At 36.1% G+C, this 26,902-nt stretch overlaps 1 protein-coding gene across 1 annotated transcript in view; it reads right to left on the reverse strand.

Moving 5' to 3' along the window:
- Window positions 1-11,613: 11,613 nt before the first annotated feature.
- Window positions 11,614-26,902, reverse strand: part of RPS6KA6 (ribosomal protein S6 kinase A6) — a 154,946-nt gene continuing 139,657 nt past the window's right edge. Inside the window, exon 21 of the mRNA XM_058536261.1 lies at window positions 11,614-12,173. Coding sequence (XP_058392244.1) covers window positions 12,132-12,173 — 42 coding nt within the window. The 3' untranslated portion in view covers window positions 11,614-12,131. The remainder of the gene's footprint in view (window positions 12,174-26,902) is intronic.

Here is a 26,902-nt window from a genome sequence, read left to right on the forward strand (position 1 = left end):
TGAACAAATTTTAACAGATGAGCAGTTGCTTCTTATGGATAAGCAAAGAAAGTGGTTTCTTGAGCTGGAACCTACTCCCAGTGAAGATGCTGTGAAGTTTGTTGAAATGACAACAAAGGATTTAGAATATTACATAAACTTAATTGATAAAGCAGCAGCAGGGTTGAGACGATTGACTCCTATTTTGAAAGATCTATTGCGGGTAAAACGCTATCAAGTAGCATCACTTGCTACAGAAAAATCGTTCATGAAAGGAAGAGTAAATTGATGTGGCAAACTTCAATGTTGTCTTATTTTAAGACGTTGCCACAGCCACCCCAGCATTCAGCAACCACCACCCTGACCAGTCAACAGCCATCAACGTTGAGGCAAGACCCTTTACCAGCAAAAAGATTACAATTCACTGAAGCCTCAGATGATAGCTGGCATTGTTTAGCAATAAAGTATTTTTTAACTAAGGTATGTACTTTTTTTTTTTTAGAGATAATGCTATGGCACACTTTATAGACTACAGTATAGTGTAAACATACTTTTATATGCATTGGGAAACCAAAAATTTGTATGACTCACTTTATTGCAATATTACCTTTATTACAGTATGCTGGAACCAAACATGCAATATCTCTGAGGTATGCCTGTACTGATCTTATATCCTGCAACCTTGATGAACTCATTTATTAGCTCTAATAGTTTTTTAGTTGATTCTTATAATCTTTTCTGTATATAACTTCATGCCATCTGCAAATAGAGATACTTTTACTTCTTCCATTCCAATCATGGATTACTTTTATTTTATTTTTCTTTCTAATAGTCTTAGTTAGAATCCCCAGTACAATGTTAAATAAAAGTGTTGAGAGTGCTCATCCTTGTCTTGTTTCTGATCTTATGGGGAAAACATTCAGTATTTTACCATTAAATATTGTGTTAGCTGTGGGTTTTTTGTACATGTGCCCTATTAGGTCGAGAAAGTTCCCTTCTATTCCTAGTATGTTGAGGGTTTTTACCATTAAAGGGTATTGAATTTTGACAACTGCTTTTTCTGTGTCTACTAGGATGATCATATGGCTTTTATCCTTTGTTATAATTATATAATATATTTCATTAATTGATTTTCATAGGTTGAACCGAACATGCAATCCAAGGATAAATCCCATTTGGTCATGGTGCATAATTCTTCTTTTTGGAAGAATGTATGAAAAGTTGGCATTAATTCCCCTGTTAGTGATTTCTAGTTTCATACAATTGTGGTCAGAGAAGTTACTTGGTATGATTTCAATCTTTGTGGATTTTCTAAGACTTATTTTGTGGCCTAACATATGGTCTATTCTAGAAAACATTCCATGTGCACTTGGGAAGATGTGTATTCTGCTGTTGTCAGTTAAAATGCTCTGTTTATGTTTGTTAGGTCCATTTGATCTATAGTGTTGTTCGAATCTGCTGTTTTCTTATTGATTCTCTGAATGATCTATCCATTGTTGAGATTGGAGTATTAGAGTCTCCAACTATTATTATATTGCTGTTTATTTTTCCTTTTACCTCTGTTAGCTTTTGCCTTATACAGTCAAGTGTCCCAATGTTGAGTGCATAAATATTTACAATTACTATATCTTCTTGATGTATTGACCCATTTATCATTATATAATGACTTTTTTCTCTCTTTTTAATACTTTTAGTTTAAAGTCTATTTTGTCTGATATAAGAGTAGCTACCCCTGCTTTTTTTGGTTACCATTTGCTTGAAATATCTTCTTCCATCCCTTCACTCTTAGTTTACGTGTATCTTTAGGCTGAAGTGAGTCTCTTGTAGGCAGCATATTGTCGGATCTTGGTTTTTTCATTCTTTCAGCTACTCTATGTCTTTTGATTGGAGAATTTAATCTGTTTCCATTTAAAGTAATTATTTATAGGTAAAGACTTACTATTGCCATTTGTTAATTGTTTTCTGGCTGTTTTGTAGATCTCTTGTTCCTTGCTGCTGTCTTTTTTTGTGTTTTGATGTCTTGTGGTATCAATATGCTTTGAATTTTTTACCATATTCTTTTGTATAATTACTACAGGTTTTTCCTTTGTGGTTACCATGAGGCTTACATAAAATATCTTAAAATTATAACACTCTATTTTAAATTGATAACAACTTGACTTCAATAGTATTACTAAACTTTACACTTTTACTTCTCCTCCCCCTCACATTTTAGGTTATTGATGTTACAGTTTACATATTTTTATATTGTGTGACCAATAACAGATTATTGTATTCATGGTTGTTTTTACCACATTTGTTTTTTAACTTTTAAACTACAGTTGTAAGTAAATTATGCACCACCATTACCATATTACAGAATCTAACTTTGACTTTATATTTACCATTACCGGTGAGTTTTATGATGTTAATAAGCATCCTTTTACTTTCACTCAAAGAATTACCTTTCGTATTTCTTGTAAGGCAGGTGTAGTGGTGATAAACTCTCTCGGCTTTTGTTTGGGAAAATCTTTATCTCCTTCATTTCTGAAGAACAGGTTTGCCAGGTATAGGATTGTTGGTTGACTTTTTTCCCCCAATATTTTGAATATATCATCCCATTCTCTCCTGGCCTGAAAAGTTTGTGTTGAGAAATCTGCCAATAGTTTGAATGTACTTGTCTCTTTTCTCTCTCTGCTTTCAAAAATTCTTTGTCACTGAGTTTTGATGATTTAATTATAATGTGTTTCAGTGTAGCCCTATTTGGGTTCAACCTATTTGGGGTCTTTTGAGCCTCATGAATCTTGATAATCATTTTTCTTCCCAGGTTTGGGAAGTTTTCAGCCATTATTGTTTTAAATATATTTTCTGTCCCATTCTCTTTTTCTTCTTCTGGAATTCCCATAATGTGGATATTGTTTCTTTTGATTGTCTTCCATAAGTCCCAAAGTCTTTCTTTAGTCTTTACCATTTTTTTTTTTTTTTGCTACTCTCGCTGGATAATTTCAAATATCCTGTCTTCTAGGTCATTGATTTTTATTTTTGCATGTCTGAGTCTGCTTTTGAAGTTCTCTATTGAATTCTTCAGTTCAATCATTGTATTTTTCAGCTCTAGAATTTGTTTGGTTTTTTTGATGGTTTCTATCTCTTTGTTGAACTTCTCATTTTGTTCATGCATGGTTTTCCTAATTTCATTTGATTATCTGTCTGTGTGTTCTTGTAGTTCACTAAACTTCTTTAAGAGGATTATGCTAAATTCTTTGTCTGACAGTTCATAGACCTCCATTTCTTTAATGATCAGTTATTGGAACTTTATTAGTTTTCTTTGGTGGTGTCATTTTTATCTGATTTTTTATGATCCTTGATTCTTTATGTTGGTATCTGCGCATTTGAGAAGGGGTCTCCTCTAACAGACTTTACAAGTTCCCTTTGGCAGAGATAGTTCTTCCCATTCAGCTCATTTTGGATTTGCTGGTAATGTCCTTGGGCAGGTGGGGCTTGCTATCATGGCCTATTTTTTGGTGAAGCAACTGCCCAAGCTCTGAGGTCTGGAGTGTGTGCCACTGGCTGAGAACAGTTGGATAGGGCTGTTGGCTTGGTTCCTTGCCCAAGTGAGGCTGTAGGATGGGTTCCGTGGTTGCCTGGGTTCTCTGGTCAGGCTTCCTGGACTGTTGGGACCGGGTACTAACTATACCTAGAGGTGGGCAGGGCTATGATGGACCCCAGGGCCTGCATGGCTCATTGTTTGGGGGCCAGAATTAGGCGGGATTGTGCACTGAATTCCCTGGCCAGATGGGGCCACCAGCTTTCCCCTGCAGATGGGGAAAGCCACTTTTTGTACTTTCTGTTCAAGTGCCACTGAAAGCAGGACTGTTGGATGAGCTACACAGCTTCCTGTGTGCTTCAGTTAGGTTCCCTTGCCAGGCAGGCTGAAGGCTATGTTCACCAATGGGAGAGGCTACAAATTACTTTTCCTGCCAGGGTGGAGGGGAAGAACCAGCTCCAAGGCTGGCAAAGCTCTTTGTTTATGGTCTTGACTCAAGCTGGCCTACACCTCAAGTTCCCCGGCCAAACTGGGCCACTGGTTTTGCTCTGCAGACAATCAGTTCTGCCCACCATACTTTGCTCAAGTGTTGCAGGGCTACACAGCTTCCAGGTGTTCTGTCCAGCTTTTCTGGTCAGGCAGGGCTGGAAGCTACACTCAGCAGTGGGCCAGGCTATGATTCAGCTCCCCTGCCTGGGTGGGGGCTGACCAGGTTCCAGAGTTGATAATGCTCTTCATTTGAAGACCTGTATCAGGCAGACCTGTACTCCTCTGAGTTCCCTGGTCAGACTGTGCCACTGTCTTGGCTCTGCAGGTGAGCAAAGCTGCTGGTTATTACTACTTCTTGGATGCTGCAGGTAGGAACTGGGTCTGCCAAGATCCAAGTGCTGGTTGTTGCAAGTCCCTCCCACTTCTCTGTCACAATCAGATTCCCAGTGGTCAAGCACTGCAGATTCTCTCACAGTCCCTGTGGGGTAACAACAAAGTGTGGGCTCCCAAGAAGTGACCACAATGTTGGGGGATCTGGATGTCCACCCTAGGCTCTCTTTTCTCACTGGAGGAACCTTAAGCTCAGGGGAGTCTTCTCAGTGCACTGCTGAGCCAGCCTGGGGGAGGAGCAATGTACTCAGCATGTAGCCAGTCCTCTCACCCTTCCAATGCAGTCTGTCTTGGTCTCTGTGGTGCATGAGGGTGCTTCAGGCTCTCACCCATGTTCTAGGATTCTCTCAGTGGTGTCTTGTCCATCAATAATTGTTAGTTGTTCTTCTTGTGAGGGGCACTAAAGTTAGGAATAACCTGTTGCCATCTTGGTGACATCACTCCAGTATTAATTCTTCTTTAAATGTCTGATAGAATTCACCAGTGCATCCATTGGGTCTGGGCTTTCCTTTGTGGGTAGTTGTTTTGATTACTAATTCAGTCTCTACACTTGTTATAGTTTATTCAGTTTTTTCTTTAGCAAGTTTCAGTAGTTTGTGTTTTTCAAGGAATTTGTTCATTTTATCTATGTTATCTATTTTATAAGAATGTACATATTCATAGTATTCCCTTATTATCCTTTTTATTCTGGTAAAATCAAAAATAATATCTTTTCTTTCATTCTTGATATTAGTAATTTGAATTTTCTTTCTTTTTTTATTTTATAGCTGTCCATTCTGTTTTAATGTTCCATGTGAATGTTATTTATTTCTCATTGTTAAAAGTGTCAACAGAAGTTTTCTCAGTGATAGAATCAATATTCATTTTTTTCTTTATACATCTCTATATTAAAAAGTAAAGCAAGTTATTTTAAAATAAAGAAGTTATGGTGTTTTCTCTTTTTTCTTGGTCAGTATAGCTAAAGGTTTGTCAATTTTGTTGAATTTCTCCAAAAACTAGTTTTTGGTTTCATTATTTTTTCTCCATTTTTTTTTTTTTTTTTTTGTGAGGAATATCAGCCCTGAGCTAACATCCATGCTAATCTTCCTCTTTTTGCAGAGGAAGACCGGCTCTGAGCTAACGTCTATTGCGAATCCTCCTCCTTTATTTCCCCCAAAGCCCCAGTAGATAGTTGTATGTCATAGTTGCACATCCTTCTAGTTGCTGTATGTGGGACACGGTCTCAGCATGGCTGGAGAAGCGGTGCGTCAGTGCGCGCCCGGGATCCGAACCCGGGCTGCTAGTAGCGGAGCACGTGCACTTAACCACTAAGCCACGGGGCCGGCCCGGTCCATTGTTTTTTAAAAAATTCTCTATTTCACTTATTTCTGCTCTCATCTTTATTATTTCTTTCTTTCTGTTTGCTTTGGGGTTAGTTGTTTGCTCTTATTTTTCCAGTGTCTTAAGATAGAAGATTAAGTTACTGATTTGGGATCTTTCTTCTTTTTAATATGGGTGTTTTAATTTAAAGCTATAAATTTCCCGCTAAGCACTGCTTTCATTGCATATCATAAGTTTTGATGTGTTGTGTTTTCATGTTCATTCATCTTAAAGTATTTACAAATTTCTATTGTGATTTATTTTTCAACCCATTGATTATTTAGGTGTTAGTCAATTTCCACAATATTTGTGAATTTCCCAAATTTCCTTCTGTTATTGATTTCAAATTTTATTCTATTATAGTCCAAAAACATACTTTGTATAATTTCTGTTTTAAAATTTACTGAGATTTATTTTACAACCTAATATATATTCTATACTGGGGAATGTTCTATGTGCACTTGAAAAGAATGTGCATTATGCTCTTGTTGCGTAGAGTGTTCTATAGATGTCTCTTAGGTCTAGTTGGTTATAATATTGTTCAAGTCTTCTTCAAGATGTGCTTCTTTTAAACTGAATTTCTCATTAAATGTTTTACTAACCCTTTCACAGTTATTCACATTGCCTCCTGATATTACTGGCAGCAAGCAATATGGATATGTCAACCTTTATATGTGCATATGTGTTCTATAGCTTAATAAGTGACTCTACCTTCAGCTTAGTTTATTGATTGAGCAGATGGTTCTGCCCTTAACTGAGAACATAAAAGATCTGCTTAATTTCCTTAAATTTGACAGTAGGATTTGATCCCACACTAGGACAAAAGCCTTGTCATTGTAAACTAGAATCTTTATAACACATGGCTAGAGACCACCATTGGAAAGAAATCTATTAGATATGTTTAATTTTCCAAACAATAGCTAACATTTATTAAATTTATACTATGTTCAGGTACTGTTTAAGTATTTTACTTGCATCATTTCACTCCAGCTTCACAATAGCCTTTTGAGGAAGCCCCACTTACAGATGAAGAAAGCAAAGGCAAAGAGATCTTAAGCTATTTACCTAACGCCACACTGCTAGTAAATGGTGAAGACAGGATTTGAACTTGAGTAGCCAGGATCTAAATATTTAATCAATATTCTATATTGCATAAAGTTGTTGGAATTAGTGTGGCTATCTAGCAGTCAAATTATAGTCATGTGAGAGCATCTCAGAACTTTCAAGACAGAAAGGACATTATAGATCATCTAATTTATTAGCTTAACTGAAACTGAGTGAGGCAATGGCATTGTTACATATCTTTATTCCTAAAAGGGCAAGTTCGGCCAAATCAATCAATCACACTAAACTTGAGAAACAAACCTGAGAGCAAAAGAGCTAAGCCTAGAGTCTGCTCTAGACCAAAACTTACAAGAGGCAGGTTAAGCGTTGTAAAGATTTCTTCAGGTCATTTCAGTGAAGGGAGCTAGCTCTTTACAAAACTAGGAAGCTAAGGGGTCTTTCCTTGTGGTTATCATGTAAGTTAGTGAGTAAAAAGGCCCTTATTACACTGGAATTCTAAATGTACTTTGTTTCAGTTTCAGCAATGAATTAATTGAGTATATGGAAGAGAGGGCCTAAGTTGATTTATTACAAATTTCTGGAATTATAAATGAAACCAGCCTTCTTAAAAAAGCCTAGCTATGGGGGCCAGCCTGGTGCTGTAGGGGTTAAGATCACGTGCTCTGCTTTGGCAGCCCGGGGCTCACCAGTTTGGATCCTAGATGCAGACCTACTTACCCCTCATAAAGCCATGCTGAGGTGGAGTCCCACATAGAAGAACTAGAACGACCTACAACTGGGATATACAACTATGTACTGGGGCTTTGGGGAGAAAAAAGAAAAAAGAAGAAGATCGGCAACAGATGTTAGCTCAGGGCCAATCATCCTCTAAATAAATAAATAAATAAAAAGCACCTAGCTGTGAGCAGGCTATGAATAGAGAGAGAATATTGGTTATAATTTAATTAGAAAAAATAAAACAGTGTACCACCTAACATCAATTTTTTTTTCTTTTGCTCTATAATAGCATTTTTCAAATCTTAAGTTAAAAGGGAATTGACTAATTCAGGTTTTGACTCCGTACATTTTAATTTTGCTTTTAATTTAACAGAGTCCTGATGTAGTGAGAACCTAGAGTTTCCTTTAGCCCTAGACCATCAGCCTAAAAATCAAGCTCTACCACTTTATTAGCGTTACCTCTTTGCTAGTATAAACTTAAACAGTAGCCTTACTCACTTCTTGTGGAAGGAAAACAAAGAAAAGGCAGCTTTTGCAGAGTTTCCCATGCAGTTCCTGAGAACTGTCCCACCCAAAGGGACCAGTACCCACAACCATGTCACGTAGGCTGGGTCTCTTCACAACTCACTCACTACACACACACACACACATACTTATATTCCTTTATACCTTCAGGGAATTGTTCATATTCTCTCTGTTTGTAAAACCCTTACCTGTCTTTTATATCTTGTCAAAGGCCCACATGTGGGTGGTCATATGGGATAGTGGTTGGGCACAATGGCATTGGTATCAAAGAAAGCTGAGTTCAAATCCCAGCTCAGTTCATCCTTAGCTGTGTGACCCTAGGTGATTTACTTGACCTCTCTGAGATTGAATTTCCACATCAGAAAAAAATAGGGATAATAACAGTACCTAATTTATAGGGATGTCGTGGTTTAAGTGAGGTAATGAGCATAAAAATCACTTAGATCAATATCTGGCATATAGAAAGCACTTAACAAATGGTCATCATTATTGTTACTCATATCAAGTTATAGGTGTACTGTTTTTGTTTGAAGGTTTCTGCTCATCCAGACGTCTTGTTTACAATTTTTGCAGTTCCAAACATTTTTTATATCTTCTGTCTTGCATCATCTTCTGTTTCCTATGTTAAATGTAAAACAAAACAAAACAAAAATATTTTCTAGATGAAGTTGTGATAGGGCTTTTAGTTCTGACACATCCAAGAAAGTACAATTTCGTATTGTAAGCCCATATCCAACGACAAAATTCTGGACAAGTTTCCTCTATGTGGTTTCTTTCCTCTGATGTGAAATCTTCTTGGGAAAACCTAGAAATTAGTGATTAATGTCTGTTTTCTGGCCTGGCAACAATCCAATGGCTTTAAGGCCTTCACCAAAGAATATCTGGGAACAAAATTTTACAGACTCTGTCTGAACAAAGAAAATAACACAATACTGACAGGGTAATAGCTATAGCAAGGTAAGTGCTGTTTTTATGTGTATACCTGGTCTTGAAATTAAAAGACTGCATTTACCTGCCAGACATCCTTACTTCATTAAGGCTCCAACAGCTCGAACTTTGCAAACATCCTGGGGAAAGGAGGAGCAGGACAAAAAGATTTGGAGAAGAAGATTTAGTATAATTATTGACTACTGAGGTTTGCTGAAGGCATATGGGTCCTTGGGGTCAGATAAATAGTTTTGCTACTTTTTATGGTACCTGGAAGTCTTAGATAATGACTTTCAGACAGCCTTATTCATAAGCAATGACTGCTTAAATGGTGTCATGGAATGACAGGTAGAAGGAAAGATCATTCCTTGATTAAAAAACACTGGCCAGACCAGGTGCTTGAAATGCAAACATTATTAAGGTTGAAGTAGAAGTGAGCGCTGGAGACAAACAAATTACAGTAGATGCATTTATCAGGTTAATCAGTTGTTTAATGAGACTAGAACAGGGAACTGGTGGTTTAGTTGAAGGACTAGAAGGAGATAAAAATCTAGGCCTGGCTTGAGAAGATTGGTAGACAGATGGAGTCCCTAGGAAGACAGTTCTAGTAGCTGAGGGCACTGGGTTTGAAGGGGTGGAGTCCTCTTAAGGTGAAAGGCACAGTCTAGGAAGGCCATTGAAAACCAACTCACAATTCTACCAAGAGTTGGTCCTTATGATCTTGTTCAGAACTTATTACTCTGAAAATAAAATCCCACAGTTCACTTGCCTAGTGAAGATAACATAATTAGGAATCACAAGAATCCCAAGTCAGAGTCTTATGTTAAACTAGCCTCCCTCCATCTGTGAAGTAACTTTGAAGCAGTCACATTATACCTCCAAGATACCCAACTTGTGATTTCCACACTCTGTCAACTACCTCCTACCCTTCTTCCTCAACCACCCCTACTCCCACTCCACTCTGATATTTATATCCAGTGCCTTGTGCACTCCTTATTTTCCCACTAGATTACTCCCTTCTTGTCTTGCTTTCCTTCTTATCCAGCCTAGATCTCAAAGTATACCACTTCAGTAGTGTACTCAACAGCATCCAAGATTTATTATTTTTTGACCTCAGGTAAATCCACATGACCTCATTTTTCACTCTGGTCCCCAGGCTGTAGAGAATCCTAGAAGTCTTGAGCTAAGGTGAAAATGCACATGTCCCAAGCTCTCAGAAATTGAATACCATAGCTATTGGTATTTAAAATATACAGTTCAAGTTCTTCAACATTGAAGACTTGGCACTTACAGATACATACTTTGTGGGAGTAAAAATTGATAACTTTCTAGAGGATAAATTGGCAGTACTATCCAAATTTTAATGTATATACTTGATGACCCTATGACCCAGAAATCCCACTTCTAGGAATCTTTCATATGTGAATACTTGTATAAATTCATATGGTTATTCTTTCTAGTATTGTTTTTACCATGGGAAAATTGGATGCATTTCAAAACGTTATCAATAACAGACTAATTAAATCCATTATTGTACATCCACACAATAGAACGTTAGCTAGTCATTGAACAGAATGAGGTATGTACTGTCATGGAAAGAAATATTGTTAAGTAAATAAAATCTTGTTAAGTTTTTAAAAAATTCAGGTATAAAATATGTATAGTATAATCTTATATTTGCAGAGAAAAATGTGCACAAAGTTATTTTTATATGCATAAGAAAATATTTGGGAAGATACATTCTAAACTATTAATGCAGATTACCTCTGAGGGGTGGAATGGAGAAAAAAAAGGGGTAGGTGGGATTTGACTTCTTACTAAAACAGTTCAGTATTATTTGAATTTGTTACAATAAGCATGCATTCTTCTGTAATAAAAAATACAAGATTTTCACATTTTAAGGCAAGGACTCAACATTGATCTGTAAAAGAGATAGGAACTATATATCCCTTATTGTCTCTAAAAGGTATGGGGAACAAGGCTGGGGATGACTGAAGCCAACTTTGAAAGCCATGCAGTACCCTTTTCTAACGGTATAAGTATATTTCTCTTAGGAACTTTGTCTTATTTCAATATCTGTAATTTACAGCGAAGGGCACTTTGATCTGATATTAAGCCTCTTACCAGGAACATTCCAAAAATCTCCTACAAAGGAGATAAACTAGTCTCCTTTAGAAAAAAAGTAACAATTCAACCACTTCCCTTCTGTATGACACAATAGCCCAAGGCGAGGTTTTGGGGACAAGGCCCTGAAGGAAGGGGAAGAAAATGTGGAAAGTATAGGATGGTGAAAAAGAAAAGGGAGAAACTCCAGGGATGCCAACATTCTGATGTTTGGGATTGGAAAGCTAAGGAATACACCTCAGGGCCGGCCCCGTGGCTTAGCGGTTAAGTGCCCACGCTCCGCTGTTGGCGACCCGGGTTTGGATCCCGGGCGCGCACCGACGCACCGCTTCTCCGGCCATGCTGAGGCCGTGTCCCATGTACAGCAACTAGAAGGATGTGCAGCTATGACATACAACTATCTACTGGGGCTTTTGGGGGAAAAATAAATAAATAAAATCTTAAAAAAAAAAAAGACTACAGCTCAGAAATAACTGACAAAACAGTTCCCTGGTGTGTACAGAGCTTTCATGCACACCACTGCACCCTCAAACCTCACCCCAGCCTATGTTTCAGTGCGAAAGTTAAATCAAATGAGGTAAGGAGGGTTTAATCCTACTTGAGTTACCATTAACATTATCATTTATTTCACAAGTATAAAAACAAGCTAGAGGGGATTGTTTCTGAAATGCAGCCTTTTTTCAGAAATCAGTAACACACACAGAAGATGTAGTAAAGGGAATTACTACCTAAGGGGAAGCTCTGCTTAGTAGTTTAGCTCTTCAGAGAAAGAATTAAAGAAAATTTTCCCTTCCTTACCCCACACAAGCTACTATCTTGCTCATTAGGCTAATGAGGAACTTCTAGCCCTCCAAAACTCCGTGTCCTGAGCCAATCTCCACTTTGCAGGGCCTTCCCATTTCACTGGTGGATAAGAATGAATAATTTTGCTTCTCAACCAGAGTGGAATGTACTCCACCTACATGTAAAGCAGATATTATTTGCTCAAGAAAAGGCTCGATTTTTTTAATGTCACGTCCATTTCTTTTTTTTCCTAATTTCTTGAATTTTTCTTTTCTTGTTGTTTTGATTTTTCCTGTGGTAAGGAGAAAAAAAAGTGCAGTCAAAAAATGTGATTATAGCCATGAATCATTCCTCCACACTGACCATTGAGTGTTCTAGTGAACTGCAGGGTTATTGCTTATTAAGCAGAAATATCAAGGTCTTTTTTCATTAGCAATTACGTTAAACTAATCCCTCTATGGCCACAGCACCCTGGGAACATAAGAGGTACTCTGGCACACAATCTTACGGCAGTTTTTCCTTGCTTTGTTACTTGCTACAAACTATTTAACTGGAATTTTATAAGAAAGTTCTCAATGGAAAACTTATCCAATATAAACTCTCCAAGGATCATACCACTTATAAAAATAATTTCTAATTTTGATTTTATAAGATGTACAGCTCCCTAGCTCTGCCAGGCCAATTTTTAAAATTGTATATTCACATGCAGTTACAAGAAATAATGCAGAGGGATTCCATGTACCCTTTACCACTTTCCCCAAATAGTAACATCTTGCAAAATTATAAGACAATATCACAACTAGGATCTTGAGATTGATAAAATCAAGATACAGAATGCTTTCATCACCAGAGGATCCCTCATGTTGCTCTTTTATAGCCACACTTACCTTCTTCCTGCCCCCATCTCTAAACCCTGGCAAGCACTAATTCATTCTCCATATTTATAATTTTGTCCTTTCAAGAATGTTATACAAATAAAATAATACAGTAAGTAACCTTTTTGAATTGGCATTTTTTACTCAGCATAATCTTTTGGAAATTCAACCAGGCTGTTGTATCTATCTGTTCATTCCTTTTTATTGCTGAGTAGTATTCAATGGTATGGATGGACCACAGTTTAACCATTCACTCATTGAAGTACATCTGGGTTGTTTCCAATTTTTGGCTATTATAAATAAAGTTGCTATAAACATTTGTGTACAGACTTTGTGTGAATATAAATTTTTATTTCCCTGGGATAAATCCCCAGGAGTGAAATTGCTGGGTTGCATGGTAGTTGCATGTGTTTTAAGAAACTGCCAAACTGTTTTAAGAGTGTCTGTACCTTTTTACATTCCCACCAGCAATGTATGAGAGAGAGTTTCTGCATGTGATGCTTTTTTTATTTCAGCCATTCTCATGGGTGTGTGTAGTCATTGTAATTGTGTAAAATTACAATTGTGTAAAATTGTAATATGTCATTACAATTTTAACTTGTATTTCCCTGATGGCTAATGATGTTGAATACTTTTTCATATGTTTATTTGCCATCTGTATGTCCTCTTCATTAAACTGTGTCTTCACGTCTTTTGCTCATTCTCTAATTGGATTGTTTTGGTTGCGTTTTGAGAGTTCTTTATATATTCTATACTCTGGACCTTTGTCGTATATGTGGTTTGCAAATATTTGTTCCTACTCTGTAGCTCGTCTTTTCTTCTTCTTAACCGAGTCTTTTGCAGAGCAAAATTTTTTAATTTTGAGAAAGTCCAATTTATATATATTTTCTTTTAAGGATCACGCTTTTGGTGAAAAGCCTAAGACTGCCCAGCCCTATAATCTGAATATTTTCTCCTATGTTTTTTTCAAAAAGTTTTATAGTTTTATGTTTTATACTTAAGTCCATGATCTATTATGAATTAACTTAATATAATATGTGAGGTTTAGGTTGAGGATCTTTCTTTTCTTTTCCTTTTTTTTCTTTTGCCTATGGAAGTCCAATTGTCCCAGCATCATTTGTTGAGAAGGGAGTAATTCCATTTAATGGCTTTTGCACCTTTGTAAAAAAATCAGTTGGAGATATTTGTGTGGTTCTATTTCTGGATTCTCTATTCTATTCCATTGATCTGTGTATCTGTTCCTCCACCAATACCACACAGTTTTGACTACTGTAGCTATATCATAATTCTTGAAATTAGGTATACAGGTCCTTCTTGCTTTATTCTTCCTTTTCAAAATGTTTTTAGCTATTCTAGTTTGTTTTCTTTTTTATATAAATTTTAGAATAATTTTATCTGTACTTATAAAGATCTTGCTGGGATTTTGACAGGAGTGTCATCAAATCTGTATACCAACTTGGGGAGAATTAACATCTTTACTATATTGGTTCTTCCAATTCATGAACACTATATTTCTATTTATTTAGATCTTTATGATTTCTTTCATTAGCTTTTTGTAGTTTTCAGCATACAAGTCCTATACATGTTGTTAGATTTTCACCTAAGTATTTCATTTTTTTGAGATATTGTAAATGGTATTGTATTTTTAATTTTGGTGTCCATATGTTCATTTCCAGTACATAGAAATACAATGGATTTGTGTATGTTGATTTTGTATCTTGCCATAGTGTTGACTCACTTATCACTTCTAGGAGATTTTGTTTGGGGAGTTATATTCCTTGGGATTTACTATGTAGACAATTATGTCATCTTCAAACAGTTTTATTTCCCTTTCTTGCTTTATTCCACTAATTAGAACTTCTCTCACTATATTCAATAAGGGCAATGACAGTGGACATTCTTGTCTTGTTCTCAATCTTAAGGGAAAAGCATAGATATATCACTATTGAGTATGCTAGCATTTTTGTAGCTATTCTTTATCAAGTTGAGAAAGTCCCCCTCAATTTCTGTTTTTCTGAGAATTTTTATCATGAATAGGTGTTGAATCTGGTCAAATCACTTTCTGCACCAATTTATATAATCATGTAATTTTTCTTCTTTAGCCTCTTAATATGGTGAATTACATTGATTTTTGAATATTGAACCAGCCTTGCATCCCTGAAATGAACTGCACTGGTCATGATGTCATAATCACTGGTCAGATGTCATAATTCTTTTGATATGTTGCTGAATTTTATTTTCTAATATTTTGTTAAAGATTTTTGCAAGTATATTAATAAGGGATTTTGGTACATAGTTTTTTTTTTTTACTGCCTTCTTAGTTATCATAGTAATTCTATCTTCATAAAATGAATTTAGAAGTGTTTTGTTTTTTTTTTGCAGGGAAAGATTTGTCCTAAGCTAACATCTGTTGCCAATCTTCCTCCTTTTTTTCTTCCTTTCTACCTGCCAGACCCCAAGTATATAGTTGTATATAGTTGTAAGTTCTTCTGGTTCTTCTATGTAAGCCACTACCACAGCATGGCTACTGACAGATGAGTGGTGTGGTTCCACACCCAGGAACCGAACCTGGGCCTCAGAAGTAGTGTGTGCAAAACTTTAACAGCTAAGTCATCAGGGCTGGCTTGAGAAGTGTTTTTTAATTACCAATTTAATTCACTAAATAGTTATAGGACTACTGAAACTACTCCATATTGGGTGAATAGTTTTAGGAGTATTTAAACTATCTATTTCTTACATGGTAGTGTGTGTTTTTCAAGGAATCGGTCCATTTTATCGAAGTTGTCAAATTTATGTGTGTAGAGTTGTTTGCAATATTCCCTGATTACCTTTTTGATGTCCACAAGGTCTGTATTTGTATTCTCTCTCATTTCTGATATTGTTAATTTGTGTCTTCTCTCTTTTTTCTTTGGCAGTCTTGCTAGAGGTGTGCCAATTTTATTGATCTTTTCAAAGAGCCTACTATTGGTTTCACTGATTTTCTCTATTTTTTCTCTGTTCCAATTTCATTTCATTTATTTCTGATCTTGTCTTTTTATTATTTCCTTCCTTCTGTTTGGCCTAGGTTTATGCTCCTCTTTCTCCAGGTTATTAGGGTGGGAGCTTAGATGTTTATTTGAGACTTTTTCTCTATTCCAATGCATGCATTTAGTCCTATTCATTTCCCTCTGAGCACTTCTTTAGCTGTGTCCCCAAAATTTTGATATGTTGTATTTTCATTTTCATTCAGTTCAACAATTTTTTCTATTTCCCTTGAGACTTCTTCTTTGATTCATGAATTGTTTAGAAATATGTTGTTTAATTTATAAGTGTTTGGAGATTTTCTTGTACCTTTCTCTTATTGATTTCTAGTTTGATTCTACTGTGGTCAGAAAACACACTCTGCATAATTTCAGTTCTTTTAAATGTGTTAACGCTTGTTTCAAGATATGGTCTATTTTGGTATATGTTCTACGGACACTTAAATGTGTATTCTGCAGTTGTTGGATGGAGTGTGGCATAAACGTAAATTCGATCCTATTGGTTGAAGGCGTTGTTGAGTTCTTCTATATCCTTGCTAATTTTCTCTTTAGTTGGTCTATTAATCGTTGATAGAGATGTGTTGAAGTCTCCAACTATAGTTGTGCGTTTTTCTATTTCTAAGTTCTATCAGTTTTTGCTTCATATATTTTGCAGCTCTGATATTTGGGGCATAGACATTTAAGATTTCTATGTCTTCTTGGTGGGTTTCTCCTTTTATCATCATATAATTCCCTCTCTATTTCTTCGCTCTGAAGTCTACTTGATCTGACATTAATGTAGCCATTCCTGCTTTCCTTTGATTAATGTTTACATCATATATATTTTTCCATTCTTTTGCTTTCAACTGCCTATATCATTTTGAAGTGAGTTTCTTGTAGAAAGTGTGTGGTTGGGTAATTTTTTAATCCACTTTGTCAATCTGTTTTATAGTTGGTGTATTTAGACCATTTAGCTTTAACGTAATTTGTGATACGTTAGGGCTTAAGATTGCCATTTTACTTTTTGTTTTCTCTTTGTTCTTTCTTTCTGTGTTTCTCTGTTTTCTTTTACTTGTATTCCTGGGGTTTCTTGTATCTCTCTTATAATTCCATTTTAGTTTATCTATAGCATGATTGAGTGTACTCTTTGTATGGCTTTTTTAGTAGCTTCTCTAGGTAGTACATTATTTGTACATAATCTATTACAATCTACTGGTCTCATTTTAACAGTTTTCATGAAGTACAGAAAACTAACCTCCTTCTATATTCCTTTATCCTCCCCCATTTGTAATATAATTGTCTTAAGTATTTCCTCTACCTATTTAGAACCACATCTAACAATGTTATAATTTCTGCTTCAGCCATCAAACACAATTTTAAAAACTCAAAAGGAAAAGAAATGTCTATTGTATTTATCTATATTTTTGCTATATCCTTTCTTCCTTTCTGATGTTACAAGTTTGCTTCTTATATCTTTTCCTTTCTACTTAGAATAGCCTTATTTAAAGACTCTTAGAGTAAGTCTGGCAGCAACAAATTCTCTTAGTTTTCCTTATCTTAGAATGTCTTGATTTCCCCCTTTATTCATAAAGGCTATTTCACTGGGTATAGGATTCTGAATTGACAGTTCTTTTCTTTTGGCACTTGAATAATTGGATGCTTTCCTCTGGCATCATGGTTTCTGATGAGATACCCTTGTCATTTGAATTGTTTTTCCCCTATAGGCCAGTTGTCATTTTCCTCTGGCTGCTTTCAAGTTATTTTTGTCTTTAGTTTTCAGAAGTTTAATTATGATGTGTCTTGAATTTTTTTAAGTTTATTCTGTGTTGGGTTTGCTCAGCTTCTTGAATATATAGATACAAAAAGTCTCTGTTGGCACCCAACGGAGGGTAATCCTTATTACTTCTGGTTGGGGATATTACAGCTTCTCTGCTAGGCCTCCTTTCATACCTCCCTTGCTGACTGCAGTAGAGTGCCTCATTACTACTCCCCACATAGCCTTCACTGACACCGAAAGGGAGGTGGGGTTGCCTTATTACTGCTGGCTGATGGTGAAAGTCCTGACTCTCCATTATGTTGTCTCCTCTGACACTACCCCAGCGTGGAGGGTGAGGGATGCCTCTTCACAGCCAGATGTGAGTAGAAGTCCAGCCTCCTCATTGCCCCTTGTGGTCTCCTCTAACAGTGCAGGTGGGAGATGTTCATTACCACTCAGCAGGGATGAAAGTCGTCTCTCTACCCCACCTTCTCTGAAACCACCCTGGAGGGGATTTTGGGGTGCTTCATTACATCTTGGAGAGAGTGGAAATCTAGGTTCTCTACTTGGCTTTTGCTGGCAGGGATGAGGATGGATATAGCTGTTTCTGTGGTGTTTGGCTGGAGTAGAGCAGTTATTGTCTAAAATTTTTCTATCTTGCTAAGCTGCCCCTTTTGTGGTACTTTAGCTATAAAGAGCAGGCTTTTTGTTGGGGCTTTTATTCTTCTGAAACCTTGGGCATTTGTGGGTTACTAGCTTCTTCAGCACCCAGTCTGGGATACATGAGGCAAAAAGAAAATCCAGAGAACTCACCACCATGTTTTTCTTCAAGTTCCAAGGTCCCTCCCTAGCTGATTTGTCTTCTCTCTACATTTTAGTGTCATCTTATCTTTGTCTTATATATAATGTCAGTGTTTTCAGTCGTACTTAGTAAGAGGAATAGGGAAAAGTACATCTACTCAATCTTACCAGAAGTGGAAATCTCTCTTGAATATACCTTTCACATTTAGTTTAGCTGAAGACTCAGGTGTCATTTTTTTTAAAGGGAGGGGAGGTATCATTATGCTTTCCTTAGAAAGCTGGATGAGAGGACATGTTGATCTACTTTTTTAGATTTCTATTTTATGACTTATTTCCAGAAAGTGCTTTAACTTCTCTATGGTACCACAGAAGATTTTAATCCTCTATCAACACTCTGATGTTAATGAAAAATCAACTACCAGTGCAGATTTTTTCCTTCCGAAATTTATATTTTCAATATCTGGTAGGAAATGTATTCCAATTTTTTTCTGACTCTTGTCTCTTATTTTACTTTGAAGGGCTGAGTAAATAAATTGAGTGGCTTAGAGAGGGGAGTAGGGGTTTACCTTTTATTTATTCTTCCAGTTAAAGACTGTAATATTGGAACAGAAAGCAGATTTAGGACAGCTCCAACTGCATACATTGAGGGTATCAATAAACAGTATTTTAGTTATTGGATCATAATCTACAATGACAAATAGATGGACCAGGGACTGAGTACATACTAGGAAGAGTCCATTTAGTAGGAGACTTACAAATCTGATCAAAATTCCTTCAAATTGAAATTTGAGAAAGAGAGAAAATACTGCAATTAAAATTGAATAACAGAAGATATTGAAAGTGAATTCCCAGTAATTTTTATTATAAGACTGCAGAATTTGGAATTAGACTTAAATATATTTATAATTCTATATGAGTTATGAGTTGTAAACTTAACAATTTATATAATAAAGGAATTAGGACCCCATATAAAACTATAAGATTACATCATATTAAAAATAGAACAGATTAAAATAAAAATATGAGATTAAAAATTGGAAGGGGGGCCAGCCAGGTGGCGCAAGCAGTTAAGTGCGCGCACTCTGCCGTGGCGGCCCGGGGTTCACCGGTTCAGATCCTGGGCGTGCACCGATGCACTGCTTGGCAAGCCATGCTGTGGCGGCGTCCCATATAAAGTGGAGGAAGATGGGCGTGGATGTTAGCCCAGGGCCAGTCTTCCTCAGCAAAAAGAGGAGGATTGGCAGATGTTAGCTCAGGGCTGATCTTCCTCACACACACAAAAAAATTGGGAGAAATAGTGATATTAGTACTACATTTATTCTCAGCATCATATACTTCGTTTTGGAAAAGACCTTAAGCATCATTCCGAATCCCTATCCAACGCTTGACCCTCGCCTTAAAATTTGAAAGACAAGTGGTCACCAACTTTCACTCGACTATCTTTAGTAATCGAAAACTAATCTCAGCAGGCTTATCTGTTATATTTTGGACAGCTTTGGAAAAAAAAATGAGGACAGTCATGATATAAAGTACATGGATGATAATCAAAGGAGAGAGAATCCTAAACGAAGTTTTAGTAATCTACTAGAGAATAGCAATGCTAACCAAAAGCATTGGTTCTGCTTTTCTAACATCTTTAAAATAGATTACACAATAGTTACAAAGAAAAGATAGAATCCTGACAGAATGTCACCTCTCATGGAGACTTCAAACATGAAATCTCATTTTGATAAGAATAGTGCTGCTAAAAATTCTTTACTTGCCCTGCTGAAAATTTCATCTTTTGGAAGACAGAAAAACATGAAAACTGCCACTCTAAATTAAATTTTGATGAACAGGGATAAGCGGCCTGGTGATATAAAAGTGATAGGAATCTTGAGAAAAAGGAATCATATTATGTTGAAGCTTGTGTTAATGAAAGAAGAGAGTGATGGGGATAGTCATGCACATATCCTGGACTTAAGAAGAGTCAAATTGGAAAAATTCACAAATTATATATGTGTAATCCAAAGAGTATGAAAGAAAAAGAATGTAACATACACAATGCAATAATAACATAGGGGAGAGCCATCTAAAATAATCCAAAATAAAAAAGGATTTGATTGCTGAGAGGGAGCTTGCTGATGAGCTTAAATACAAACAAAATGACATCCAAAAATTAAAGAAAATAATCAAGGATTAACTTTTTGAGTGGTACAAATCTGTAGAAATATTGTCTAGCCAGGCTATATATGAGAACAAACCAAAGTTTATAAAAATGTTAGTGACAACAATGGGGGTCTTCTTTTACTTTGGTTTGTTTTAAAACTAAAAGAAAAAGTAGAAAATGGATAGACACATTGCTAATGGAAAATTGTGATTTTAAGAAATGATGGTGAGAAAACAGAAATGCTTAACTCAAATCTTCCTTCCATTTTGTCCACCAAAGAGAATAAGCTTCACATTGGAAAGCTGAAGTTAAACATAGTTCTAGACACATGAAAAAAAATGAAAGATAAGTAAAAGTACCTAAATGAATGTAAATCTTAAGCCTCTAGTGATTTACATTCCTTGGCCCTGAAATAACTTGCAGATATGACCACAAAATCATCATCTGTGAGAAATTATTGAAAACAAGAAAAATTAACAGAAGCCAAGAGTTGTCAATATGGTGTCTGAGTATTAAAAAAGGTGTGAGGAAATGGATTCCAGAAACTATAAGCTAGTAGTACACTTTAAAGACCTAGCGATGTTCAAAAAATAATTTAACAGAAATATACTTAATAAAAAAGTGACTAAGAACAATTAATGCCAATTTACTTTATTAATAGGGTTATTAGACTGGGAAATCAGTGTTGTAGAAATAGTGGATCTTCCTTTCAGCACGGTGTTTGACAAAGTTGCCACAACTTAGTGAAAAAATGTAGAACTATGTGTTGAATGATAGTTTTATTATGTAGTTTTACAACTAGTTAAAAAAAAATCCAAGGGTTAATGTGAACCTGGAGGAAGTCTAGAAGTATACTGCAAAGTAAAGTTTTGGACTTATCATTTGTATAAGTAAAGACTGAGGAGGAAGAGGAGGCAACCTGGCTAGAAGATAGTTTGTGAGAGGAAAAACCATCCCACCATTGCCAACTATAAGCTAAAAATCTGACCTGGCCAGTAAAATATCTAACGTGATTCTACTCTACATTATAAAGTGCAGGATGTAGACAAAATTATTAGTGAACTACATCTGAGGTACTTACTCCTGAAATGGATGCTTTAAGAAAAGTCAAGAAAGAGTGATTGGGATGGTGAAGAATCTGAAAATAAACTGTCATATAAGGAACAGTCTAAAGAATTATAATATGTAGCAAGGAAAGTAAAGACCTAAGAGAGGAGGAGAACAATGAAAACATTGTTTTTAAATACTTGAAAGGATTGTGATTTGAAAGAGGAAGCATAGTTATTTTCTGTTGATCCTAATTTTACCCAGAAGAATAATGTGCAGAATAGTTATAGGGAAGCATTATTTAACTCAATATAATGAAAACCTTCTAATAACTACAGCTGCCTGAAAATGAAACATACCATCATTTGAGGCAGTTAACTTCCAAGTCACCACCACCTATCATCAGTTACATAAGGTATGGGATAACCAGTGTGCACAGAGAAGCTCACACCTTAGCTAAGGTGGAGTTAGTTGATGACAGCAGTATGGGCTTAGAGATTGGAAGCTTAGTGACTGGCAGAAGGACAAAACAAGAATTTGGGTGAGAGATTAAGATACTTTCTGCTAGAGCTAATCATTGAAAAGAGCAAACAAACAACCCAATGAAAGTTAGGAAAAAAGATAGAAGTGACTTTTCTGTGCATTTTAGCCTTAAAGTTGCTTAATCAATATTTGGAAAAGTTTTAAATAGCTGGCATATTTTCCCATTTTGCAACACAATTAAGGCAAAAATTGGCTGAGTATTAACTCTCCACAATTAGCAACAAAGAATATCAGAACTCCCTAATTTCTTCTGAGAGTATATTCTTGAATTATCTGATGTCTAGCTCCTATCAAAATCCTGGTTAAGAGAAATAGTATTTAAGGAAGAGAGGATAAAGGACATGATATACATGCTTTTTTTGTACCCGAACATTTTATACCTGAGTATATTAGGTTTGTCCCCACACAATTACTTCACTAAAGGTCACTGTTGCGTTATATTTTTGTCATTTTTTTTTACAGGTTGATAAAAGAAACACCCCTATGAATAACATCTGTTGTTTTTGCTGCCTAATACCATTGACCTTTCTTTTGGTAACCATACCTTGACTTTGATCTGCTTCTAGACCGTGCTTTTTCCACTTTCAGTCTACGTATTTCTGGTGGAGTTTCTCCTGGCCCCAGAGGCAGTTATATGAATCAGGCCTGGTCATTCAGATTATTACATTCACTAGGCCACAATACTAATTTAGAGTTCAGCAAGTAACTTACAGCCAATGATAGGAAATGAAATTTCTGTTTAGGCTTGCCAGATTTAGCAAATAAAATATAGGATGCCCAGTTAATTTTTAGTATGAGAGGTGTCTCCTGTAATATTTGGGACATACACAAAAAATATTCATTGCTAATCTGAAATTCAAATTTAACTAGGTATCCTGTATCTAATCTAGTGACCCTACTTCTGCCAGAACTTCGACCACTCCTGCTCTCTCCTATTGGATGTTAACGAGAAGCTTGGAGTCTCTCTAAACAATTTGTCCTCATGTGGAAACTGAAAATTAGCCCACATGAAAGAAAGCAGAGTCAAGAGATGGGGAGAAAACAAGTTCTGATGACACTGTTTGAACTTTATATCCAGCAATTCCTGAAACTGGTCTACCTCTGGAGTTTTTAGTTATATGACACAATAAATATCTTTTGTTTACTTAAGCCAGTTTGAGTTTTCTGTCAGTTGTAATCAAAATTGTTAACAAAAGAGTTTACAGGTGACAGAACCCTAAAATATAGAATTGGCTGACTTGAGCAAAGGTGTAGGGCTAAGGATTCCTCTATCATTATGTAGGAAGTTGGCAATCTTTGTTATGTAGTAGTGAAAGAGATGGCTAAAATGTCACCTGTTTTAGCTTAAGACTCAGAACATAAATCTATCAAGGCTGTAAAGTTAAGGAACTTGATATGAAAAGTTTAGGATTTTGGAGCATGCTGGTTACTTCTTTTGGCTCTAGGTGAGGTCCTATAACAAAGAGAAGGCTGAAACTGGCTCATTTGAAAGCAGGGAGGAAAGAAAACACAACCTTGCTAAAAGGCGGCCTTTCTGCCTTTAACCAGAAATTGGAATGGCTAAGTATCAGGTAATATTAGATCCTGGTAAGGCTGGGATAGCCAAATCCCCTGCTCAAGGTTAAATTAATGATCAAAAAGGCAGGGTGTTGGAAACAAAATGGGAGATAAAATTGGGATATCAGAAAAACAACATCCCTAGGCCTCTCTCAAATGTCTCCTGTTCCTGAGCTCTTGAGTTCCCTTTCTGAAAAAGGCAACAATTACCCCTATTATGCCTCTCCACCATGGTGGTTGTTATGAATGGTCAGAGGTCAAAATGGAAGATACTGAATTGACAGCTAGAGGGATGAGCAGGTTTTTGCTGTGAAATAGAAATTCCCAGGATATATTCTATGTTCAAAGATTATGACTTAGCAAACTCGCTGGGTTTGGTTACTAATTCATGGCATTTAGCAAATGAAAATAATTGAAAGTATGCTCAACTTTTAAAGGTGCTAGATTACCAGAGTTCCCAAGCCTGATAAATAATATCCTGTGCTTATTCAACTCCTAAACCAGTAGTTCTCAAACTTGAGCATGTATCAAATCGCCTGAAGGATCATTTTGTTAAACCACCAATCACTGGATCCTACCTCCAGAGTTTCTGCTTCACTACAGCTGAGGTGGGCCGGAGAATCTGCAATTCTAACAAGTTCCTAGATGATACTGATGTTGCTGGTCCAGAGGCCACACTTTGAGAACCAGTGGCCTAAGTCAATCTCCAGTGCCTAGGAGCACTGAAAGAAAGTAGGCTGCTAATGACAGAAATCTTCATTAAGGTCATCTAAATGCCTATTTCAGATGTGGCCATGGACGACAATGAACATACTCCAAAAGAGCAAAACAGGTGCTCAAATATCAAGTGACTGAGGGCCTCACTATACTGTTAGGGCAGGAAATCCTTATTCCAGTCCAGAAGCGTGTTATGTTCTATGGACTGAGGACCACAGTATTATTTCCCATTCTCTCATCATCCAAATGAGGATTTTTATTGCAATAATCAATCCTGTTCTATCTCCAACAGCATATGTTGGTATAGTTAAAATTTAGCTACATTTTAACGAATCATAAACTTTTCTCAAGTTCATACAGAAAAATAAACACACAAGAATGGCTAAGAAAACACTGAAAAGGAAAATATTAAGACAGGGAAGAACTAGCTCCATCAGATATCAAACATTCTACCATGAAGCTTCCACAAGTAAAACACTGTAGCACTGAAGCATTGAACAGACAAATCAATGGGATAGAATAGCAAGACCAGAAAAGACCCAAGTACATAAAAAGTGTAGTGTATGATAAAGGTTGTTTCAAATTTCAAATTACTTTGGCAAAGTTAGTGATTTTATAACTGGTGTTGGGAAAACTAGATATATAAAATTACACATGTACTAGACAAAACATGTGTTACTCTATAACTTGGGTTTTGGGAAAGGCTTCCTAACTATGACTAAAAATCCTGATACAATAAAAGAAAAATATGATCATTTTGATTTAAAATGTTTTTAAAAATTCTGCATGGAAATAAATACCATAAGCAAAGTCAAAAACAGATGACTAACTGGGAGAAAATATTTGCAATATATATCACAGATAAAGGGTTAACAGCCCTAATTTATATAAAGAATTTTTAAAAGTAGAGGAATAGAAAGACCAAAATCCTACAGACACAAACATATGAAAATATATTAAACTTCACCCATAATAAGATAAATGCAAACTAAAACTATACTAAGGTATCATTTCTCACTACTCAGCTTGGCAGAATACCAAAGCCTATTAATACACTCTGTTGGTGAGGTTATGGAAAAACAGGTGCTCTCATACATTGCTGGGGAGAATGCAAAATAACGTTACACCTATGGAGGGGATTTTGGCAATATCTAATAAAACTACATATGTACTTATCCTTCAATCAAGCGATCTCACTTTCAGAAACTTACCCTGACCACACAGCTTTAACAATATGAAAATGTATAGGGTTATTTATGGCAGCACTGCTTGTTATTGTAATTTATTGGACCTTGCAGGACATTTGGTCTTGTCCAAAATGTCCATAAGACATTTGGTCCATGACAAAGGTCCTTGATATTTGGTCCTGTCCAAAACATCCATAAGACATTTGGTCTATAAGACATATGGTCCATGACAAAAGGTCTTTGACAAAAGGTCCATGCCATAATGTCCATGAGCATATTTGGTCTCCATGCCAAATGGTTTTGGACAGGACCAAATGTCAAGGACCTTTTGGCGTGGACCCTATGTCTCCATGGATGTTTTGGACAGGACAAAACATCTGTTAATCATATTGGAAACTACGTAAATGTCAAAGCATAGGAGTTTGGTTGACTAGACTATAGAACACATACATGATGAAGTACTATGCAGCTGTAAAAGGGAATATGGAGGATATCTATGAATTGATAGGGGATTTCCAAAATATATTAAGTGACAAAGCAAAGTGCAAGAGAACACAGAGTATGCTACCTTTTGTGTAAGAAAAAGGGAAAATAAGAAAGCATACATATATCTGTTTTTCTTTACATAAAGAAATACAGAAAGGATGAACCGGAAAACAATGAAGTTGGTTACCTACAAGGGCTGTGGAAAAATGAGGTAGAGAGGATACCAAAGGGAATGACAGTTTTCTGAACATACCTTTTTGTATGGTTTTGACTTTTGGAAAAATGTTGAAGTTCTACATATTCAAAACTAAAGTTAATATAATGGGTGAAAGTGGTCAAAAGGTATATAAACTTCCAGCTATAACATAAATAAGTTATGGTGATGTAATGTACAGCATGGTGACTATAGTTAAGTATACTGTATTGTTTATTTGAAAGTTGCTAAGAGAGTAGATCTTAAAAGTTCTCATCACAATAAAAAAATCTGTAACTATGTGTGGTGATGGATGTTAACTAAACTTATTCTGGTAATCATTTTGCAATATATACATATATCAAATCATTATGTTGTAACACCTAAAACTAATATGTTATATGTTAATTATATCTCAATTTAAAAAAAAAAAATAAGAATGGGAAAAGGAGGGCTAAATTTGAAACAAATAAACCCAATCGAATTTCAAATGAAAAACATAACCACACTGAAGAGAAACAACAAGAAAACTTAGCCATAAGTCACCTCGCATCCCTATCTGATGGAGGGAACTGCACATCGCCTCGAGTTCCTGGTACATTCCTAAACGTACATTATTTAAGTGGATGAGATTTTAGGTATTCTGCTGGGGGAAGTGGTATATACAGCTTATGTAGGCATAGGCATTTTTAAAAGTGTACGTATGGGAAG

The sequence above is a fragment of the Diceros bicornis genome, chromosome X (genome assembly GCF_020826845.1).
Source record: "Diceros bicornis minor isolate mBicDic1 chromosome X, mDicBic1.mat.cur, whole genome shotgun sequence".
NCBI classification, from domain to species: Eukaryota; Metazoa; Chordata; class Mammalia; order Perissodactyla; family Rhinocerotidae; genus Diceros; species Diceros bicornis.